The following is a 21,675-nucleotide window of genomic DNA, read 5'->3' on the forward strand; positions in this document are numbered from 1 at the left end:
CCTCAAGTTCCTCCCCCCGCCCCCGCTGCGGCTACAAACTCTCCTGCATTGTGCTACCTCCTCCCTTAGTCTAGCTAATGAATAAGTTTCTTGTTTCCCTTAGTAGCCCCCACCGCTCTCCCTGCCTCTTTAGCTCAGTGAGGAATCACCATCATCATCACCACCACCATCATCATCATCGCTGCAACAATGATAATACTAACGACAACTGAGTGCCCGGTACTCTTCTAAATTCTCTACCTGTAATCCCCTGGGTAGGTACTGTGAATCCCACCCCCCATTTCACAGATGAGAAACGGGGGCCCACACTGCGTAAGTAAACTGCCCAAGAGCACACGGCTAGTAAGCAGCAGAGCCAGGATGGAAAATGCAGGCGGGCCAAGTCCAGAGCCACAGCCTTTCCCCTCTGCCTCTGGCTGCTAATGAGGCGGGCTGTTCTCTCCGGGACAGAAGGTGTCTCCTGAGTGTCAGGTACTCATAGGCTGTTCCTGAATGCAGTCTGCTTTGTCAACCTCAAGATCTGCTCGTTTTTAAAGATAGCAGCTGATGGGGCACCTGGGTGGCTCAGCTGGTTAAGCATCCAACTCTTGATTTTGGCTCCTGTCATGATCTCACGGTTCGTGAGTTTGAGCCCTGCACGGGGCTCTCTGCCATCAGGGCGGAGCCCACTTCTGTCTCCCTCTCTCTCTGCCCCTCCCCCACTCACATCTTTCTCTCTCAAAAATAAACATTAAAAAAAAAAAACATGTTTTTTTGAATACAGATGGCAGCTGTTTTTGTTACGAGCTTTCAGCACCTTGGAACACACTCATTAAACTAACAGTTCCCTTTGGGAATAAAATCCTAATGGCATGCTCAGTGGGGTTTATCTCATCAGCCTGGCTGGTCGGAACACCCTTGGGATGTGGCTGAGTAGGATCAGTTGTTGTCGTGTAGAACCAGTCACACCTGCTGCTACTGATTTTGGTTTTACCCACTTTACAACGAGAAATGCAACGGCAGAGAACTCACGCCCACATGTTCGCCCTACTTACTCATACCCACCACATACACAGGAAGGCACTCAAATACCTGTCCCATCATACAGAGATAATACACGTCCATCAAAACCCATTCTGCGTCCCACGTACCCAGGCGAAACCCAAATGTGTACTTGTGTACAAGCCCCAGGTGAGAAGGGATGAGTTCCCAAAAGCAGGCAGAGTCAGACATGCAAACATATGGCAGACACCTAACGACATAATAGCTGATATTTATCGGCGCTTCCTATAGGCCAAGAGCTGAGCTAAGTGTCTTTGTTTTTCCTACTTTATCTTAGTCAATCCTCTCAACTACCTATAAGACATTTTTTTAATCATCTGCATTTTACAAATGGGAAACCAGAGCTACATAGAGTTAAAATAACTCGCAGAAGGTCAGACAGCTAATAAGTAGCCACCGAGGTCAACTGCTCCTAGAACGGAGGCAGATCCCACGTGATTGTTACCATTCCCCATGTACACCTTGTATCTCAAATGTCTTTCATCTAAAGCAAAACTCTTTTGATTCCCCCCAGCACCTGCTGCTCCCACGCCACCGATAATGTTCCATCTCAGCAAACAGCGCTCGCTGTCTAGCTTCCCAAAGCTGTCCTCAACTCCTCCTGTCCTGCAAAACCCACATTCAACTCCTCAGCAAACCCTCAATCTATCTAAAGCCCTCTTCCTCCTCTGCTACTGTCATCCCTTGCTTGGACCATTTGCAAAAGCCTCTAACAAGTGTCCCTGCCTCCATGCTTGCTCCTCCACATCCATTTTCCCTACACCAGACAGATTTTAATCTTTGCAAAATATCAATCAAATCATATCCCTCCCCTGCTTAAGATTTCCCACTGGTCACCCCACTGTACTCAACAGAATCTGAACCTAACATTCTGTCCAACAAAGCCCAGCCCTGAAATGGCCCCGTCTTCACCTCCGGCTCCATCTGATATGAGTCCCCCTCCTGCCCACCATGGCCCGGCCACACTGGCCTGCTTGCCCTCTCTAACTCCACTTTGCTTCTGGCTTAGGACCTGTATTACCTTAACTACTCTCTCGGCCTGGAACGTTCTTTCTTCTAATCTCCACATGGCCAGCTCCTCCTCATCCGTGAGGTCTCTACAGGGTATAGATGGCTACCTGTCCTGCAAAAGCCCATGTCCCCCTTCCAGAGCGTGGGGTTAGCGTTCTGTCCCCACTTGACTCCCAGTGCAGCCATGTGGGCCCAGGGTGGCCAAGTGTTTGCCAAAAGAATGGCAGTGGGATTGATGTGGATCAATGCCAGGCCAAGGCTTTAAAGGGACAGGTGCACCTTTTCCACCCTTTTTCCCCTTCCTCTAGCCAAAGGCAGAGGACTCTGAGGTCCTAGGGGATGACACAGCCTCAAGATGGAAAAGGCCTGTGTCCCCAAATCACCACATGGAGGAAAGCCACTTGTTGCCTAACTAGGAACCCCTTACTGGACTGCTCCATGAATCAGAAATAAACTTCATTCGAGAAGCCACTGAAATGGGACTTACTCGTCACAGCTGCTAGAGATACTCTAACACAGAGACAGTCCCTGACCACTCAGCCTAACTAGCAACCTGTCACCTTATCACATCACGCTGCATGGCATTTATCATTATATGTTTCCTGTTTATCGGTTATCTGCCTTTCTCAACTGTAACGTGGTATCTATGGGAGCCGTGACCCTATTTGCCTGATGCGTACATCCCCAGAACCCAGAGAAGTGCCTGGCACAGATTAGGTGATCAATAAATATTCAGAAATGAGGGAATGAATGAGCAAGTGAGTAAATGAACCTGCTCAATAAATAGTTACTGAATCGAAGAGGAAGAGCAGTAGTTCAGAGGCATGTCCCACCTTGGAAGCCTTGCACTTGTTTCCCTTGATTGGAATGCTAGCCCTGAGATATCTGCGTGGCTCCCTCTTTCAGGTATGTATTCAAATGTCCCTTTTGCAGCAAGGCTTTCCCTGACCACACTTTTCAAGTCCTAACTGTTTACACACATGCGCGCGCACGCACACACACACACACACACACAGCCTCCCTTCTTGCTCTGTTTTCTTCTTCTTCATAGAACTTATCAAACATTGAGTTGGTTAACTCTTTGTCTCCGCCACCCCAAGAACACAAAAAAACACCATGAGGGTAAGGAACTGCCCGGAATAGTGCCCTAGCACATAAAGGTACTCAATCCATTTTTGGTGAAAGAAGGAAGTAGGAAAGGAAGGAAATTTAATTCTGTGAGGGGAAGAGGTGGGTAGATTCTGCAGGTGAGACAACACGGGGGTTATGCTGGAACAAGAGAACGGCCACACGAGCAGTAGACAGAATATCTGCCCTCCAACAAAAACTTCCTGAGGTTAAAAGCTTGACTCCATTACCATAGTTTTTGAACTGCAATTCTGTGATGAAGCAATGCATCACGGACATGATGTCACTGCTTTCACAGGTGCTGCCCACAAAATGAGGGATCACCAACATGCTCGGATATTTCTTTTTGAAATAATTCACCCAGTTGGCGATCAGAGTGGACTTCCCACAACCACGTTCTCCAGACAAGAGCAAAATAGACTTGTCAACTGGAAGAGGATTTATTCTGAAAAATAAAGGGGTAAAATGTAGTCAATATTTACAAAGGAAGGGAGGGAGAAAATATTGTTCTGCATCTCTCTCTAAGAGATAGCAAATTCTAGCTAGTCTCAACTTTGGCCTCAATGGGCTCTAAGTAAGTAATCTGCCCTCTGGGCTTTAGCTCTGCCCTGTGTAAAATTAGGACAGAGGAGAGATGGTAACCGTGGAAGGCCCTTCCAGCTACACAGATCCTAGGGTTGTCCAGTAAAAACCTGGGCTTACACCAAGGGCCCAACCTGCCCAAACGCCCAGGAGACCCTATCACACCAGCCCACCGTCCTTGTATCTGTGCTACTAACATCCTCCCAGGGACACAGCCACCATCACCAAACTGATCGTCCATAGAACACCATATCAGGAGACAATACAAAATAGAAGCACTCATATGCCAAGGATCCCCATCGATCCTGACTACCATGACATTGCAAATGACCATGATTGTTAGTAACTCACTAAGAGGTAGTCTGCTCCTCTACCAGGGTGACTCGGCCTGTAGAACGGCAGAAAGAAGATTCCTCTGCACTGGCGTGGGCACAAGATAACTCATTGCTTAACTTCCGTAGTGAAGTACGTCCAGATATGCAGAGGATTCCCAGGTATCACCGGTGTCACTACATGCAGACTTCAATCCTATTCCTTACACGCCCGTGATTTCATAAATATGTGCCTAGTGATTTTTCACGGAGGTAAGTTCCAGGGAGGCAGTTACCAGGCTTCTCGTACTCACTGTTGGATAGCTTGTGGCTGGGACAGTACTAATCGCACGCTGCTGAATGAGTGAATGGCATAAAATAAGCCAGCCTGACATTCGGGTTCAGCAGAGCAAGAAGATCAGTGTGAAGAGCCATTAAAATAGAAACCTAAAGCAGGTTAGGATCATTAAATAGAAGTCACTCCCTAAGAATTCCATCACCGTTATTATGAGTTAGGAGTCAATGTGTTATTGCTTTAATTATGTCTCCATGAAATGTGAATGGCAGAATCTGATTTTGTGTCCTATTTCCACCCTTGCCCTCTTTAGGTCTATCCTCAGCCAAGCAGCCACAGTGAGCTTGTCAAACTATGTCACATATGTCATTTCTCTGTCCAAAAATGGTAAAAGCTCAAGTCCTTACGATGACCTGTGAGACCAGATAAGACCCTCCCCCTCCCCCCATCCATTACATGTCCACCCTCGTCCCCCACCACTCTCCCTACAGCCCTGACTTCCTTCCAGCCTCTGGCCTCCCTGCCATTCCTCCTGCCTCAGCACCTCTGTGTTTGCTGTTCCCTCTGTCTGGAATGCTTGTCCAATCCATATTTGCATAGCTTGCTCTCTCACCTGTTTCCAGTAGTCAGCCCAATGCCACCTTCTACCAGACGGCCTATTCCCTTTCAAAATTTTATACTTCACTCCGTAGCACTAAAGACATCGAACCTATTACATATTTTCCATATTTATCATGTTTGTTACCTAGCTCCATAATCTAAGCTCTGTGGAGGCAGGGGTTTTTGTCTCTTTGTTCACTGCTGTATCCCGTGTCTAGAACACTCCTTGGCACTTAGCAGGTAAAACCAATGAAGGAAAAATACAAATAGAATACATCCACATAATTAGGCTAGGCTCTGAATTATTTCTTCTCAGTAACAAATGGAAAATGAAAACATTGCAAAGCAATCTGTAGCCATTGCTCTAGACGGTCAGTTACTAAGACAATGCCTGGAAACCTCAAAAGAACACCCCTTTCCACTACCTACACATATAATTCGGGAACTTACAGTCCAAAGCATTGTTTCCAAATGGCAAAATCCTGTTTCCACACAGCTAATTTCGAAGGACTTATTTCACTGTTGTTTTTGTTTGGGCACAGTCAGACTTGTCTCACTGCAGTACAATTTATCAAATTTTTCATCTACTCTGAAACGCTTAAAGTTATAACCTGTGTGAGATACAACTCACGTACCAAAAACTCATCATTGTCCAGTGTATACTTCAGCGGCTTTCACTATATTCACACGGTTGTACGAATATCGCTACTAATTCCAGACCATTTTCAGCCCCCCACAAAGAACCTCCAGACCCTCTAGGGGCCATTTCCCGTTTCCCCTCTTTTTTCATCCCCTGGCTGCCACTAACCTACTGTCTCTATTGATTTCCCCATTCAAACCTAAGGGTTTTTTTTTATTGGGGGAGGGGACAGAGAGAGGGGGACAAAGGATCTGAAGCGGGCTCTGCACTGGCTGACAGACTAGACTGACAGCAGAGAGCCCGATGCGGGGCTCGAACTCACAAACCCTGAGATCATGACTTGAGCCGAAGTCGCATGCTCAACAGACTGAGCCACCCAGGTGCCCCTCAAAACTAAGATTTTTTAAACACGTGACCTATAGATCCAAACTCCTGTAAGTTTTAAAAGCCTTGACTGAGCTCCATGTCGTATTAACCAAATAACTTGTCTTCCTCTTGGCAGGAGTTCCCGGAACCACAAAAATGGTGCTGGCTCTACACCTCGGTGAGTTGAAATGGTGGGTGCAGAGACAGGGGCAGAGGCGGCGGAGGGGGATGGTGGAGAGGGAGAGGTGGGGTGAGTGGCCGAGCCATCCCAGCCATTGTGGGTTTATTTCAAACTACAAAACTGACAGAATAAATGCGATCTGTGGTAAGAAGTGGAGGCGGAGGATGGAGAAATAAAACTGTCTCGAGAATCTCCCTATTTCTACTGACGAGACAGAGAGGGACTCTGACTTCACGCCCCAGCCTCTTCATGCCTGTGGGGGGTGAACCCATGCCTCCCGGGTGGGGAAAGATATGGGGGTTTTAATGTGGACGACGCTGTACAAAACAATGAAGGAGTGCACACACTGGGTAAGAGAACTCAATTCTGTGCACAAACACAAATAATAATGTGGCCCACAGTAGACACTTAATAAGTCTTAGCTGAATGGGGCACCTGGGTGACTCAGTCGGTTAAGCATCTGGCTTCGGCTCAGGTCACGATCTCGCAGTTCGTGAGTTCGAGCCCCGTGTCGGGCTCTGTGCTGACAGCTCAGAGCCTGGAGCCTGCTTCGGATTCTGTGTCTCCCCCTCTCTCTGCCCCTCCTGTGCTCATGCTCTGTCTCTCTCTGTCTCAAAAATAAATAAAAAACATTTTAAAAAATTTAAAATAAGTCTTAGCTGAAAATCTTCATGGAATAATGAGCTGATGATGTATGTGGAAGCTCTTTGTAAAATACACGACTCTATACAGATGCATTGTTCATATTTCCTAATCCAATTTCTTCTCCTTAAAGTCTTTCCATCGTTGTCAGGAATTACTTCCAGCAACTTAGATCTATGGGGGGAAAAGGAGGCAAGCTCTACCCTCCAGAGTTAAGAATCTTCTTGAGGAGACTGGAAGAAACTGAAATAGCCAGGAAAACTTTGCAAATGCAGAGTGATATCTGATAAGGAAATTCTAACCCAAGGGTGGCTTTTAGGAGGCCTCTCATGCAGGAAAGGGTGGGCATAGAAAAGGGGAGGTAGGGGAGGATGGCCAAAATTTGAGGGATCATAGTCACTAAAGTCAGGCTGTTTTGCTTAATTAAGCCTAAGGAAAAGGCTTGAGATTTCTTGCCATCTTACCTGAGGACAGCATCTAACCCAGAGCCTGCTGCAGCACTGTTACGATCAGATCCCACATCCTGTAAGGCAAATCTTTCCAAGATTTCAAAGGTTCTGTTTGATTCCTTGGAAATAACACTTCTTTGCACTTCTCCACGAACTCTTCATGATAGAAACGTTCACAGTTGTGTTTGTAGTCTTTAGGGACAAAAAGATAAGTTTTAATGTCTTAGATTTGTTTCACATTTTCCATTACATGTGGTTATGATAAATGCCCAGGAAGATGTCTCCCCTTCTGCATCTGTATCACCTTCTGTCTATGTTGGTACCATGTTTCACAGCCCATCACATATTCTAGTGAAAGCAAACAATAGGCAAGCAATTTAATCTTCCTAAAGCTATTCATATATGGAATCCTATTAGGATTTCAAGTTATTTCATGACCTCAGGATAACAAGGGCAAAAAAATAAAAAATAAAAACTGTATTTGCAAGGCGCCTGGGTGGCTCAGTCAGTTAAGTGTCTGACTCTTGCTTTTCACTCAGGTCACGATCTCATGGTTCGTGAGATAGAGCTCCGAGTTGGGCTCTGCACTGACAGCATGGAGCCTGCTTGGGATTCTCCCTCTCTCTCTGCCTCTCTCTCTCTCTGCCCCTCCCCTACCTGTGTATGCTCTCTCCCCTCAAAATAAATAAACTTAAAAAAAAAACAAAAACTAGATTTGCTACATACATCCCCTCATCTTTTTAGATTGTTAACTAAGCATGAAGTTACTTAATTCAATCTTGTGGCAAACATTTATATGTCTAACCATGGCAGGGGCTGGGAGAGCAGGGTGTATTTTTAGGACAAGATGCCCTGATCCAATGACAACCATGGGTAGAAGTGTAACTCTGCCATTGGGCAAGCCTGTTAAACTCTCCGGTAAAATAACGGGCAGGGCCAAACGCTTGGATCTCTCAGAGATTCCTTCCAGTTTCAATTTACTGTAATTCTAAACTCACAGTTTCATTAAAGTCAAGGTGCTCTGGACTGCCAAAATGCCCTTCTGTCTCTGGAGACATTTAGGTCCCCCAAAGTTTGTTTTTGCTTTTGTTTTAATGGAGGGAGGCTGTTATGCAGGAAAACGAACACCAGGTAGGCTAACGTGGTAGGTTCTGAAGATACTCACCTTACCTTGGACCTCCATACTTAACTGGGCTGCCCTTTGGTTCAGGTTAGAGCCAAACAGACCTGGAAATCCTACAGTCTGGCCAAAGTCAGCTTCAAATTTCAAGGTCTTAGACAGAATTGGGAACGATCCCACAGTCTAATGGGTTTCTTGAGGTGAACTTGAACCTCACCCACTAATCTCAAGTATTTCCAAGGACCTCAGAAGTGTTTCTAAGAGTGAAGAGTATGAACCAAATAGCTCTATATTGTCTTATAATAACCACCAGCTTCCCAAGTGGCCTTTTGCTACCCACCACCCACTCCCATCAGATTTTGGAACTACCTGGGTGATTAAAGGGTATCAAAGATACAAAAGAAAAATAATGTAGCAATTCTTTCTAAAGTCTTTTTTAAAATAATTCATCCATTCTGTACTTCTAATTCACACATTTAGTCCATATATCATACATTCAAAACTAAAGTCTAAAGCAAGCTAATTTTTCAGTAATGACTAAAACCAAAGGCAAAGGAGAATACCATGGAGACCTGACCTGTCTCTAACCCAAATACACAGACAGGCTTGATTCTTAAACACATTAGTAAATATTAATCTACATAATGCAGTTCAGATTGAGATTAGTCACTACTAGTGATATAAAGAATACCACTATTAACCATATTTCAAGCTTTGGCCAAAAGCATATATCCTTCCAGCACTCGTGTGTGGTTATTCGTTTTTATTAGCTTTATTTGCTCTGTGCCTAATATGCATTAGGCACTGCTTTTAGGTATTTTACACACATTATTACTCTCAAGGTGGCTAATGTTAACCCATTATACACAAGAAGAGACTAAGGCTTACCAATATTGCCATTTGCTCAAGGTCACACACAGCTAGGAACTGAAAAATCTGAGATCTGAGAACATGTCTGTCCTTAGACATTCTAAAACTCCAAGCTTGTAGTAAACATTCAGGATAGTTTTTGACACTCAACACGCATTCACCTACTCTAGTTTCAGTAACAGCCTCAGATTATCATTTGGTATCCCATCCTGTCCCAACTCTCCACTCATGTTATTCCAGTGGGTCTGACTCTACCTCCAGCTCCAAGGTGACATATGACCCAGGATTAGCCAATCAGAGCGTCACACTCTCTTGGCACCAGTGATTAAGTCAGATACAAGCATATGGTCTCGGGCTACTCAGGGGCAGAAAGACTCAGTGATAGGACTCTGAACCATTTCTGCCGGACTTGAACTTAGAGCTGACCTTCCTTCCATGGTGGAGGAGCCGAGGAACTGAGGCAGCATCAGACAGCAGAGCCATGCTGAGAGATAATAAAACACCAGGGCTTGGTAACATCATTGGAGCCACTGGTTGAAGCCTGAGCTGAACCAGACCTAATCCTGGGCTTTAAACTTATATAACCTAATAAATCCCTTTCTCGTTAAAGTCAGTTTGAGTCACCCGCAACCCAAAGAGTTATGACTGACACAGCATTCTTTTCTAGGACTCCAAAATGATTTGGCTTGTAGGCAGAGTTGATGGGCACAGGTGGGATTTCACCACCCCCTTCCTCCCCACCAACGCTGCATTTGAATGACTTTAGGTGAGTCAACTCTGTCCCTTCAGTTTACCACAAATCCACCTGCTCCCTACCATAAGGACTACGGCCTGCCTGGCCACCCAAAACCATTTGGGAATGTACCTCATGCCATCACGTTGCAAGCCCACATTAATTGGGCCCTTACAACAGTACTTCATGACCTTTTTTGGATCATTGGGTCATTGAACCTTCTGAGAATCTGATCAAAGACACAGGCCATCTCTGTACCCCCACCCCCTGCAAAACACACATATACGTGTAAACATTCTATTTTTTTTTTAATATAATTTTAAGGGCAGCACAGATCCCTCCCAAAGTCTGTCTAGGTGAAAGACCTCTGCCATTCTCTAATATTGCTCTTCCCCTTTTATTCTGTATGTGTCCATGAGTCACTACTTTCAAAAATAAATGTAATCACTTCATTTAGAGGCAGAATGGCAAGCTGTGCTTATCAAACTTTAATGGGTATGCACCTTACCTGGTCATCTTATTAAAAGGCAGACTCTTATTCAGTAGACCTGGAATGCATTTCTAACAAGCTCCTAGGTGATGCTCAGTGCCGGTCCATGGATTACTGAGTGGTAAGGTTGAAAGAAAATGAGGGGGGATTTCAGAGTCAAAATGCCCTGGGTTCAAATCCCAGAATGATCCCTCGCTAATGATGTGACATCAGAGAAGTCACTTAACTGCCATACAGCAGCTTTCATTTGCTCATCTGTAAAACAGGATTTATAGTGCCTACCTTGCAGGGCTAAATCTTTAAGATTAAATGTGAAAATATACAAAAGGCACCCAAAAATTAATAAAAGCTCTCTTCCCTTTAGATCGGGGTTTCTCAGCCTTGACATTATTGACATTTCAGGTTGGAAAACACTTTCCTATGGGGGGCTGTTGTGTCTGCTATAAGATGTGTGGCAGTTTCCCTGACCTCCACCCATTAGGACACCAGGACCATCCCCTGGCTCTGATGCCAGAATGTCTTCAGATTTGGCCCAAATGCCCCGCAGGGAACAATGAGCCCTGATCGAGACGCTCTGCTCCAGACCTACCACATTAACTGCCAAATATTTTAGGTAGTCTCAGAGCTCCTGAACTTCCTCAACAGTCTTCCATGACCCCTCATTTGCTCTTATTTTCCATTTCAAAAATCTCCAAATGGAGAAATGCATGTTACAGGAATATGGTAACGATTTTAAAGGTTTAAGGAATATGTTCAGTCGTTTAAAGTTCCTCTTACAAAGAAGACATAACAAAACATATTAGCCTTATGTCGATAATAGACTTAGCTCTCTCCGTAGTTACTAACCTATATTTCCGATCATTAAAGTGGCTGGGTAAAGTTGTTCTATCACAACTGACCAGTCCTTGAAAACCAGGTCCCCCAACTCATGGAGATCTTTATAAAATCGGGACACGGAACCCTTTGCTAATAATCTTGGCCTTAAGCTTTCCAATCCTTAATTTTTCCTCATCAGTCAGCAGAGATCCCGAGGACGGCCCCTCCTTTTCCTCATCTAAAGTCTTCAGCAACGTGGTTCCAGTCCTAAAGTAAAAATACTGAAATGGAGACTCATTCAGAAATGCTGCTTGGATGACCTCAAACTCCATCAAACTGTAGTTGGGATTCTCCAGGACCCAAGGATAACCATTTTTTGCAGCAACGTAGAGGTTCTGTTCTACCTGGATAAACTGAACAAGTCAGTCACTCTGGAGAGCATTAGAGGCACATGGTCAGGGAGGAAGTCCCCGTACGTCTGACCCAGCATGCAGATGAAGAAAGGAAAGCAGCTGTTCACATAGTCGAGACAGAGCTTCAGATACTGGGAGTGGAGACAAGAATGCTGTCTGAACAGCTTGGAGGGTGAGGGTGGCGGGGCCTTCAACGCTGACCACCTCAGGTCCACGGCTTTGAAATACGTGGCCCAGGAATTGCAGACTTCGTTAAGCTGAGGAAAGATGTAGTCGGCCAGAAAGTCTCTCTCTTCTTGAAAATCACTCAGAGTCGAGCAGATGTAAGGCTGAATGGGTTTCTGGGGCTTTAAAACAAATTGGGCATACCTGTCTACATGTGCCTTCTGGCTCATTTCACTTTGCTCAGGGGATGACATCGCGTTTAAAATGTAACAATTATCCTGGCACAGTTGCCAACCTCCGCTGCTTCTAAGAATTCCTCCTAATTGTGTTTGCTACAAACACTCTGAAAACTTTCCCGACGATGAGAGGTGCCAACCAATGGACAGATCAGAGTTGAAAATCCAGTTTAAGTTAGGACTGAAAAAGAAAAAAAACAAGAATGTTCATTTTAGGATTAAAGGAAGTTCACATTTCCCCTGTTCTCCCCCAAAGCTTTTGCTGAAGAGCTGAGAGCCCGGAGGTGAGCAGGCCCTGGACACGAGGCCCCACCCACTGCCACTTCTGCCCCCTGTGAATTTGCAGATTATGCAAGGGGACTTCCTGAGAGAGTGAAAAGGAAGACAAATGCAGAAAATGAGCCTAACGCATCTAGGAGCAGACTTACTCAAGACCACTGACCAAGACCAGAAGCAAGAATGCAAATAGGTTATGAAGTTGAGGTCAGGACAAGAGGAAGAAATCAAAGTGTCACAAGGCCCAACACCAGTAGTGCACCCGGCATCTGAGAGACAAGGAAGTCGGGATCAAAGACCTTGACAGAGTTCTGTGATTTTCTTTTTTTTTTTTTAATCTTAAATTGAGCAGGCTCACATGAACTCCAACCACCTACGTGAGCTGGGAATTCAATTCCACTGAGCCAATGATAAAACACACGCCCTCCAACAACGATGTAGATATGTGTGCACCCTGCTGAGAAGCAAAAAGTTAAAAACGACCTCGTTTCATGAGCATTTTCTTAATGCAAACTCATTTCCATATGAAACTTTGCTTTTTGGGTTATGTTTTTTGCCTTCACCTGTGGAAAAACATCGTGTGATCAGGTATAGGGCAATTTTTCATCAGGATCATCTGACAAGAATAATGCAGCACGTTTTTAAAAAGTGTTAACCCATGGGGCGCCTGGGTGGCTCAGTCGGTTGAACGTCCGACTTCAGCTCAGGTCACGATCTCACGGTTCGTGAGTTCGAGCCCCGCATCGGGCTCTGGGCTGATGGCTCAGAGCCTGGAGCCTGCTTCCGATTCTGTGTCTCCCTCTCTCTCTGCCCCTCCCCCATTCATGCTCTGTCTCTCTCTGTCTCAAAAATAAATAAACATTAAAAAAAAAATATTTAAAAATAAAATAAAATAAAATAAAAATAAAAAGTGTTAACCCTTTTGCTTTTAATTGTTACAATAGCTCAATAATAGATAATATTGCCACCATACTTTACAGATGAAGAAACGGAAGTTCAAATAGGATAAGCATGTCCAAAGTCACTTGGCTAGTGCGTGGATAGCCAGGATCTAAACACAGGTTAGCCTGACTCCAGAACACATATATTATAGTGCCTCCATATTATAGAGATCATGAAATACCTTAAATCAATGGGTGGGAAATACCTATCCAATAAATGATATTGTAATAACAAGTGGCAATTTGAAAAGAAAAATTAATTTAAGCCATACTCTCACACTACTGTACCAAAAAAAAAAAAAGTTACCCAAAACGACAGAATAGGCGTCATAAGTGCTTTATTAACAGACTTCTCTCTTGCCAAGTAGGAGGCTAAAATTAAATTGTCAGCCCTTGCAAATATCCACCTTCTCCTAGGTCCATGCAATCAGAGGTCATTTCTATTTTGCTCTCTACCATGTCCCCAACACCTAACATAATAATTGGTCCAGAGTGGGTGAAAGGTAAATATTTGTCAAATGACAGAATTTAACATAATTTTCAAATTAAAAGAAAACATTATTGAATATTTGTCAGACCGGGAGAGGACTTCTAAAACTTACAAGCTATAGAAGAAATCACCAAAAAAATGGACAGATATAGTTACATTTTGAAAAGACATAAAAGGTAATCATTGGGCTCTAAAAAATATTTGCCACAAATAAATTTATCTTTACTCTAAAAAAAATACTGACATCCTAGTAGACATATAAGCAAAAGACACAAATAGATAAAAAAGAAAAACAATGCAAGAATATATATAAACGCATATGCAACCTTGCTAGAATTTTTTTTAAACATTTAAAGCAATGATACAGATTTTTAAGTATAGGTATATAAACACTGGTGAAACTTTTATCTCACATATAGCTATGGAACTGTAAACTGGTAATTTCAGAAAGCGATTGGAAGGTATATTTAGAAGACAAGTGACAATATATTTCAAAATATATTAAAGCGTTTATAATGTTTGACTCAATGACTCCACTTTCTGGGAATCACTCCAAGGAACTAATCGAAATAGTGAAAAACTATAGCCATTAAGATGTTCATTATATTGTTTCTGACAGGAAAAATGGTAAAAGAAAGAAAGCAAACTAAATGGTCTTTGCCAAGGGACTAGCTAAGAGGATAAAAGTACAACCATGGACGGCAGGTTGTGCATCTGTTAAAAAGACAGTTATGGACTTCTGCTTGTAGCCATAATAGAACGAGAGAGACTAGACTTATCTATCTTCTTAAGAAAATTAGAAAACTGACAAAACACATTAAATAGCTTTTTTCAGTTATTAGACTTCAGGCAGTATGGGAGCATAAAGCCTAAGCGAACTAGAGTATCTCAGAAAAAGTCCGGGGTACCTGGATGGCTCAAATCTCATGGTTCATGGATTTGAGCCCCCGAGTTGGGCTTTGCACTGACAGTGTGGAGCCTGCTTCAGATTATCTGTCTCCCTCTCTGCCCCTCCCTCGCTCGCACATAAACTCTCTCTCTCTCAAAAATACACAAAGAAGAAAAAAGAAAAAGTAGACTTCAGAACAAAGAGTATTACTAAGAATAGAGAGTGACGTTACATGATGATAAAGGAGTCCACCAAAAAGACCTAACAATCTTAAGAGTGTATGCACTTAACAACAGAGCTCCAAAATACACAAAGCAAAAACCGGCAGAAAGAAGAAACAGACAAACCTTAACATAGTCAGAGATTCAACATTCTTCTCTCACTAATCGATAGTTCAAGAAGACAAATAATCTGCAAGGATACAAAAGATCTGAAAAACACCATCAAACAACCTGACATTTTTTTTTTTAATATTCCACCCAACAACAGCAGAATACTGATTCTTCTCAAGTGCACATAGAACAAGCACCAAGATAGATCATATGCTAGGCCAGGGGTCAGCAAACTACAGACCGGAAGTTAAAGCCCATCTGTTAACCTGTTTTTATAGAGAACATTCTATTGGAACACAGCCATTCCCATTCATATATTATGTATTTCATGCTATAGCAGCAGAGTTGAGAAGTTGAGCCTGTGAGGAGGTTTTGAGTATAAAGTCTGAAATATTTTCTATCTGGCCCTCTATTTTTATTTTATTTTATTATTGTTTATTTATTTTTGGGAGAGAGAAAGAGAAAGCAAGCAGGAGAGGCACAGAGAGACAGGGAGACAGAGAATCCGAACCAGGCTCCACACTGTCAGTGCAAAGCCCAGCATAGGTCTCTAACCCATGAACCGTGAGATCATGACCTGAGCCAAAGTTGGATGCTCAACCAAATGAGCCATGCAGGCACCCCTCTTTCTGGCCCTTTAAACGATGTTTGTCAACCTCCATTCTATGCCATAAACCAAAACTCAACAAATCTGAAAGAACTGAAATCATATAAAGTACACTCTTTAACCACCATGGAATTGAATTAGAAACTAATAACAGAAAGATACCTAAAAAATTCACAACTTTTGGGAATTACACATTACATTTCTAATTGTAAACTCATGGGTGGAAGAGAAAGAAGAAAATTAGAGCAGTGATAGAAATCAGTAAGAAGGCATCGCTTGCCTAGTGGAGGGGCAGGGGACGGAAATAACTTGGAAGAGTCACAAGGGAACTCTGTAGGGCAATGGGAATGTTCTATATCTTAATTATAGTGGTGGTTAGGTAGAGGCATTCATCAAAATTCATCAACTGAACATTTAAAATGGGCGCATTTAGGGGTGCCTGGGTGGCTCAGTCGGTTGAGCGTCTGACTTCAGTTCAGGTCATGATCTCATGGCTCTTTGTTTTGGCTCAGGTCATGATCTCCTGTTTCGTGAATATGAGCCCCTCATTGGGCTCTCTGCTGTCGGCGCAGAGCCTGCTTCTCATCCTCTGTCCCCCTCTCTGCCCCACCCCCACTCACGTGCATGCTCATTCTCTCTCAAAAATAAAAACATTTTTTAAAAATGGGTGCATCTAAATTTTATGTAATTTATACTGAAAGAAGTTTAATTCTTACAAAAATCTGAGAGCTAGCAAGAGGAAAATATTTATAATGGTTGGGTGAAAAGAAAAGAAAAAAAGCGTAGGCCATAATAACAACAGTGTCAACAAAACGCAGCTAAGTATGGGAAACAGCACACTACAGAGGTGAATGAAAGCTCTAAGCTCAGAAGACCGATTCCCTAGATTCAAGTTCTTATGGTAAGTTTCTCAATTTCACCATGCTTCAGTGTCCTCATCTGCAAAATAGGAATGACAGGATCCATATCATAAAATATTAGAGAAGATCAAACAAGTTACTAGATGCAAAATGCTAAGAACGGTGTCTGTAACAAATATCCAATGAATGTTAACTATTATTATCAGAAGAAATGCACAGGAGGGAAAAACAGAAAAGAAAAATGATATGGTAGCTGTGTTAGAAAGGCTAATTATGGCAGATTGCAGCATATCTATTTCTCTAATCAAAATGACTGTACTCTTACCTCTGGGCTGCCATCCAGGGACATGCCATCCAGACGGAGGAAGACCCAGAAACGTCGGGGCCACGTGAGCCAGGGCCACATGAGCCAGGGGCACGTGAGCCACGGCCACGGCAGCCTCACAGCACCAGAAGCACCCAGGAGGCCAGGGTAATGCTGGTGGCATGCATCACCACGGGACCAACTTTGACAAATATCACCCAGGTTACTTTGGGAAAGTTGGCATGAGGCATCACCACTTAAAGAGCTTCTGCCCAGCTGTCAACCTTGACAAACTGTGGACCTTGGGCAGTGAGCAGACATGGGTAAATGCTGCCAAAAAGAAAACAAGACAGGAGCTGCTCCTATCATTGATGTGATGCGATGGCGCTACTACAAAGTTTTGGGGAAAGGAAAGCTCCCAAAACATGGTGCCTGCCATCTTGAAGGCACCATGGGGGGAGAGGGAGTGGGGCTGCGACTAGGTAGCTTGAAGCCACGTGGAGGGAGGTTCATTCAATGCTAACAAGTGGTTTTCAAAAAAAAAAAGGCTGTGAATTATAGCTATATTATTTTATAATTAAATTTTTAAATTAAAAAAATCTCTAGAGGCCCCTGGCTGGCTCATTTGGTGGAGTGTGTGACTCTTGGTCTTGAGGTTATGGGTTCAAGCCCCACCTTAGGTGTAAAGATTGCTTAAAAATAAAATCTGAAAATAAAAATAACAATCTCCAGGGGTGCCTGGGTGGCTCAGTACATTTAGCATTGGACTTGGGGACTTCAGCTTAGGTCATCATCTTGTGGTTCTTGAGTTTGAGCCCTACATCAGGCTCTCTGCTGTCAGCATGGAGCCACTTCACATCCTATCTCCCTCTCTCTGTCCCTCCTTTGCATCTTGTGTCTCTCTCAAAAATAAATAAACATTAAAATAATAATAATAATAATAATCTCCACATCTTGCTCCAGAACTGCTAATAAAGAGCCTTCCCAGTTTTTGCCAAAATAGGGGATTAATGGAGCGGGGAGGGGGAGTAGAGGAGACCTAAATGGAAGGAGTCATTTTTGAGTGGAAAGAAAATATGGAAAAGTAAGATGTGACTTTTAATTTTACTTTAAGGCAATTTAAGTCAAAAAACTTTTAACTAGAAACTTCATTATTACCATAAGTGGAAAACCCTTATCATATGCCACAAATAGATAGTAGCCATAAAAATAAATGCATTAAAAAACAGTGTGAAAAAATTCTAGTTAGATACACTTCTCTTTTTATTGAAAAGGTAGATTAACATGTACTTATTAGAGAGACATTTAAGACAAACTTGTACCAAATTAACTTTCTCTTGGCAGAATCAAAAAGATTGAAGCAGAATTGAAAGGTCCAACATCTACATCAGGAAATGAAGGTTATTTAATATCTGTCCCTGGCCCATCTGACAGCAGCAAGGGGCATCATGGTGGATACACTCCTAGAAGTTGAGCATGAATTTTGGAGTCATATAAACCGTGCCTCAAACTGACTCTGTCACTAGGACCTGCACCTGTAAATCTGGAAATGATGACCACACCCATGTGACAGGGTTAAATGAGACTCTGCATAATAAGCACCTGATAAGCTTTTTTTTTTTTAATAAAAATTTGTTTTAACACTTCTTTAAAAAAATTTGTTTATGTTTATTTATTCTTGAGACAGACAGAGCACAAGTGGGGGAGGGGCAGAGAGAGAAGGAGACACAGAATCTGAAGCAGGCTCCAGGCTCTGAGCTGCCAGCATAGAGCCTGATGTGGGGCTCGAACCCACAAACTGTGAGATCATGACCTGAGCCAAAGTCAGACGCTCAACCGACTGAGCCACCCAGGCGCCCTTTAGCACTTCTAAAATGGACCTCTCATAATATCCTTACTTAAGATTTCTTAAGCAAGTTATCACTGTTTTATATTTTATAATCTACAAGGTACATACTAAGCCCTCAATGTTTGCTATTCCTATTGTTGTCAAAGTTAATATTACCTTTATAACATGTTTGCCTTCATATTTTGTGATACAGCAGCCTCAACAGTATTACTCCATGGATCACTGCACTTTATAACTAAAAGTTATGAGAATATCTATTAACTGGTCAGAAATTCCTCTGACCTTTTACAGAAATTTCTCTCAATATTTTAAGGCTTAGAAATTTCTATATTCAAATTACCTAACTTTGGTAATTTTACCCTTGACAGCCCCAGATTTTTTTAAGCTTCTTATGCTTAAAATGTCCATTGGTGGGAATGTAAATTGGTACAACTATTCTAGGGGGCAATTTTTAGTATCAAAATCCTTTTAAAACATGTCATATTTTTTACCAAGCATTCCAATTTTTTTTTTTTTAGAGAGATAGAAAATGCAAGACGCCCCAAGCATTTCCAATTTTAAAAATTCATTTTGTATATAAAGATTTATCTATAAGGATTTCCGTTGCAGCAATATTTATGATGGTTTAAAATTGGTAAAAAACTAAAGGTCTAACAACAATAAATCGAACAATTACAGCACAGTCATGACACGAGACGATGTTAATCCGTTAAAAGACACCTTGCAAAAATATTTACATGGGAAACTGTTTACCACATATTGACAAGTGAAAAAGAAAGTTCCAAAAATAGTATTCTTGTGTGATCCCCATTTAATTTAAAAATATATGTTAGATTTTGGGGTACCTGAGTGGCTCAGTCAGTTAAGCATATGACTTTTGGTTTCACTCAGGTCATGATCTCACAACTGATTCTCTCAAGATTCTCTATCTCTCCCTTTCCCTCTCCCTCTCTCCCCTCCCTTACACATTCTCTCTCTCTCTCTCCCCTCCTTTCTCAGAAAAATAAATAAATAAAAATACATGTCAAATTTCAACACAGACACCAAGATGCTAGTGGTGATCGATCTCATTAATGCATACAGGTTATTTCAATTTTCTTCCTTGACCTTTCTTTTAATTTTCAATCTTTTTTATAATGCACATTCATGGCTGTTGAAATCTTAACACAATAAAATTTCCTTTTTTAAAAAAAGCCCTCAAACTCTTCCCAGTAGTCAAGAGGTGGCTAGAACAATGTAAGAAATGTTTAAAGGGTGCCTGAGTGGCTCAGTCGGTTAAGCGTCCAAGTTCAGCTCAGGTCATGATCTCAGGGCTTGTGGACTAGAGCCCCGGGTCGGGCTCTGTGCTGACGGCTTAGAATCTGGAGCCTGCTTCAGATTCTGTGTCTCCCTCTCTCTCTGCTCCTCCCCCCTCCACCGCCTCTCAAAAATAAATAAACGTTAAAATTTTTTTTTTTTAAATAAATGTTTAAAATATGAGTTCTACTTTGTTTTGCCAATACCGAGCTCTGGGACTTCATCTAAGTTCTCAGAACCACAAATTTCCTAAGCTTTTTTTTTTTTTATTATTTTTAAAGGGGATGTGCAGGGGGGAGGTTTGATATGGGAGCATAAATTGGTATAGCCTTTTCTCAGAGGAATTAGTAAATACGCATAGAATTTTGAATGTATATACACTTTGATCTAACTATTCCAAACTATATATTTATCCTCCAGACAAACACGCACGAACACAAAACCTTGTGCATGTTAAAGCATTCTCTGCAGCACTAATCAACAAAAGCTGGAAACAATACCAATGCCTATCAAACAGGATGGCAGATTGGGGCACCTGGGTGGCTCAGTCGGTAAAGCGGCCGACTTCAGCTCAGGTCATGATCTTGCGGTCTGTGAGTTTGAGCCCCGCGTCGGGCTCTGTGCTGACAGCTCGGAGCCTGGAGCCTGTTTCAGATTCTGTGTCTCCCTCTCTCTCTGACCCTCCCCTGTTCATGCTTTGTCTCTCTCTGTCTCAAAAATAAATAAATGTTTAAAAAAATTTAAAAAGAAAACGAAAAAAACACCAGGATAGCAGATTTAAAAAGGAATGAGATATCTGAGATGTATTAAATAGAATAAGCTAATGTGTATTGTTCCCTTTGTTTTTTAAAAAATCAAAAATTTCATCTTTAATTTAACCACACACGTACTTTTGCACAAATACACACAAATTTTTGGCAGGATGCATAAGGAAACTCTATCAGTAATGACTTCTAGAGAATGGGAATGAGGAGGTGGGAAGAATCTAGAACTTTTACCTTTGACCTTATACTTTTCTGTACCAACTGGGCATTTTTTTACACCATGAGAATATAATAGTTTTATCATTTAAAACTGAAAGGGAGGGGCGCCTGGGTGGCTCAGTCGGTTGAGCGTCCAACTTCAGCTCAAGTCATGATCTCACAGTCTGTGAGTTCAAGCCCCGCATTGGGCTCTGTGCTGATGGCTCAGAGCCTGGAGCCTGCTTCCGATTCTGTGTCTCCCTCTCTCTCTGCCCCTTCCCTGCTCATGCTCTGTCTCTCTCTGTCTCAAAAATAAATAAAAACATTAAGAAAAAAAAATTTTTTTAATAAATAAATAAAACTGAAAGGGAGAGTTGTAGAATAACATGATTTCCAAGATTCCTTCCAGCTCTAAAACTCTATTTAGTCCTAACGTAAATTATCAACATGTATGATTGGATCATGCAAAATATCAACTTACCACAAATTAAAATTTAACAAATATTATTTGAAATTCAATTCCTCTTATGTTCTGCTAGTGTCCAAAGTCAATAAAAGACATTGGGTGGATATTTTTTAACTGACCTATTTTTATTAAGCAAACTCTAGGGAGATGTTTGTTTTTAATTAGTAGAAAAGGGGCACCTGGGTAGCTTAGTCAGTTGAGCATCTGACTCTTGATTTCGGCTCAGGTCATGATCCCAGGGTCATGGGATTGAGCCTGTGTTGGGCTCTGTGCAGAGCACGGAACCTGCTTAAGATTCTCTCTCTCTCTCTCTC

General features: G+C 42.4%; 1 protein-coding gene and 1 non-coding gene across 2 annotated transcripts in view; both read right to left on the reverse strand.

Annotated features, from left to right (window-relative positions):
* Positions 1-21,675, reverse strand: part of LOC132695274 (putative tetratricopeptide repeat protein 41) — a 79,869-nt gene that overhangs the window by 55,373 nt on the left and 2,821 nt on the right. The window contains 6 exon segments of the mRNA XM_078449544.2: positions 3,411-3,625; positions 7,262-7,379; positions 7,382-7,438; positions 11,306-11,408; positions 11,410-11,678; positions 11,681-12,270. Coding sequence (XP_078305670.1) covers positions 3,411-3,625; positions 7,262-7,379; positions 7,382-7,438; positions 11,306-11,408; positions 11,410-11,678; positions 11,681-12,107 — 1,189 coding nt within the window. The 5' untranslated portion in view covers positions 12,108-12,270.
* Positions 18,559-18,643, reverse strand: TRNAQ-UUG (transfer RNA glutamine (anticodon UUG)). The gene has a single exon. It is a non-coding gene; the product is annotated as a tRNA-Gln (tRNA).

Source organism: Panthera onca, chromosome B4 (genome assembly GCF_046562875.1).
Source record: "Panthera onca isolate mPanOnc1 chromosome B4, mPanOnc1 haplotype 2, whole genome shotgun sequence".
In the NCBI taxonomy this organism is placed as follows: domain Eukaryota; kingdom Metazoa; phylum Chordata; class Mammalia; order Carnivora; family Felidae; genus Panthera; species Panthera onca.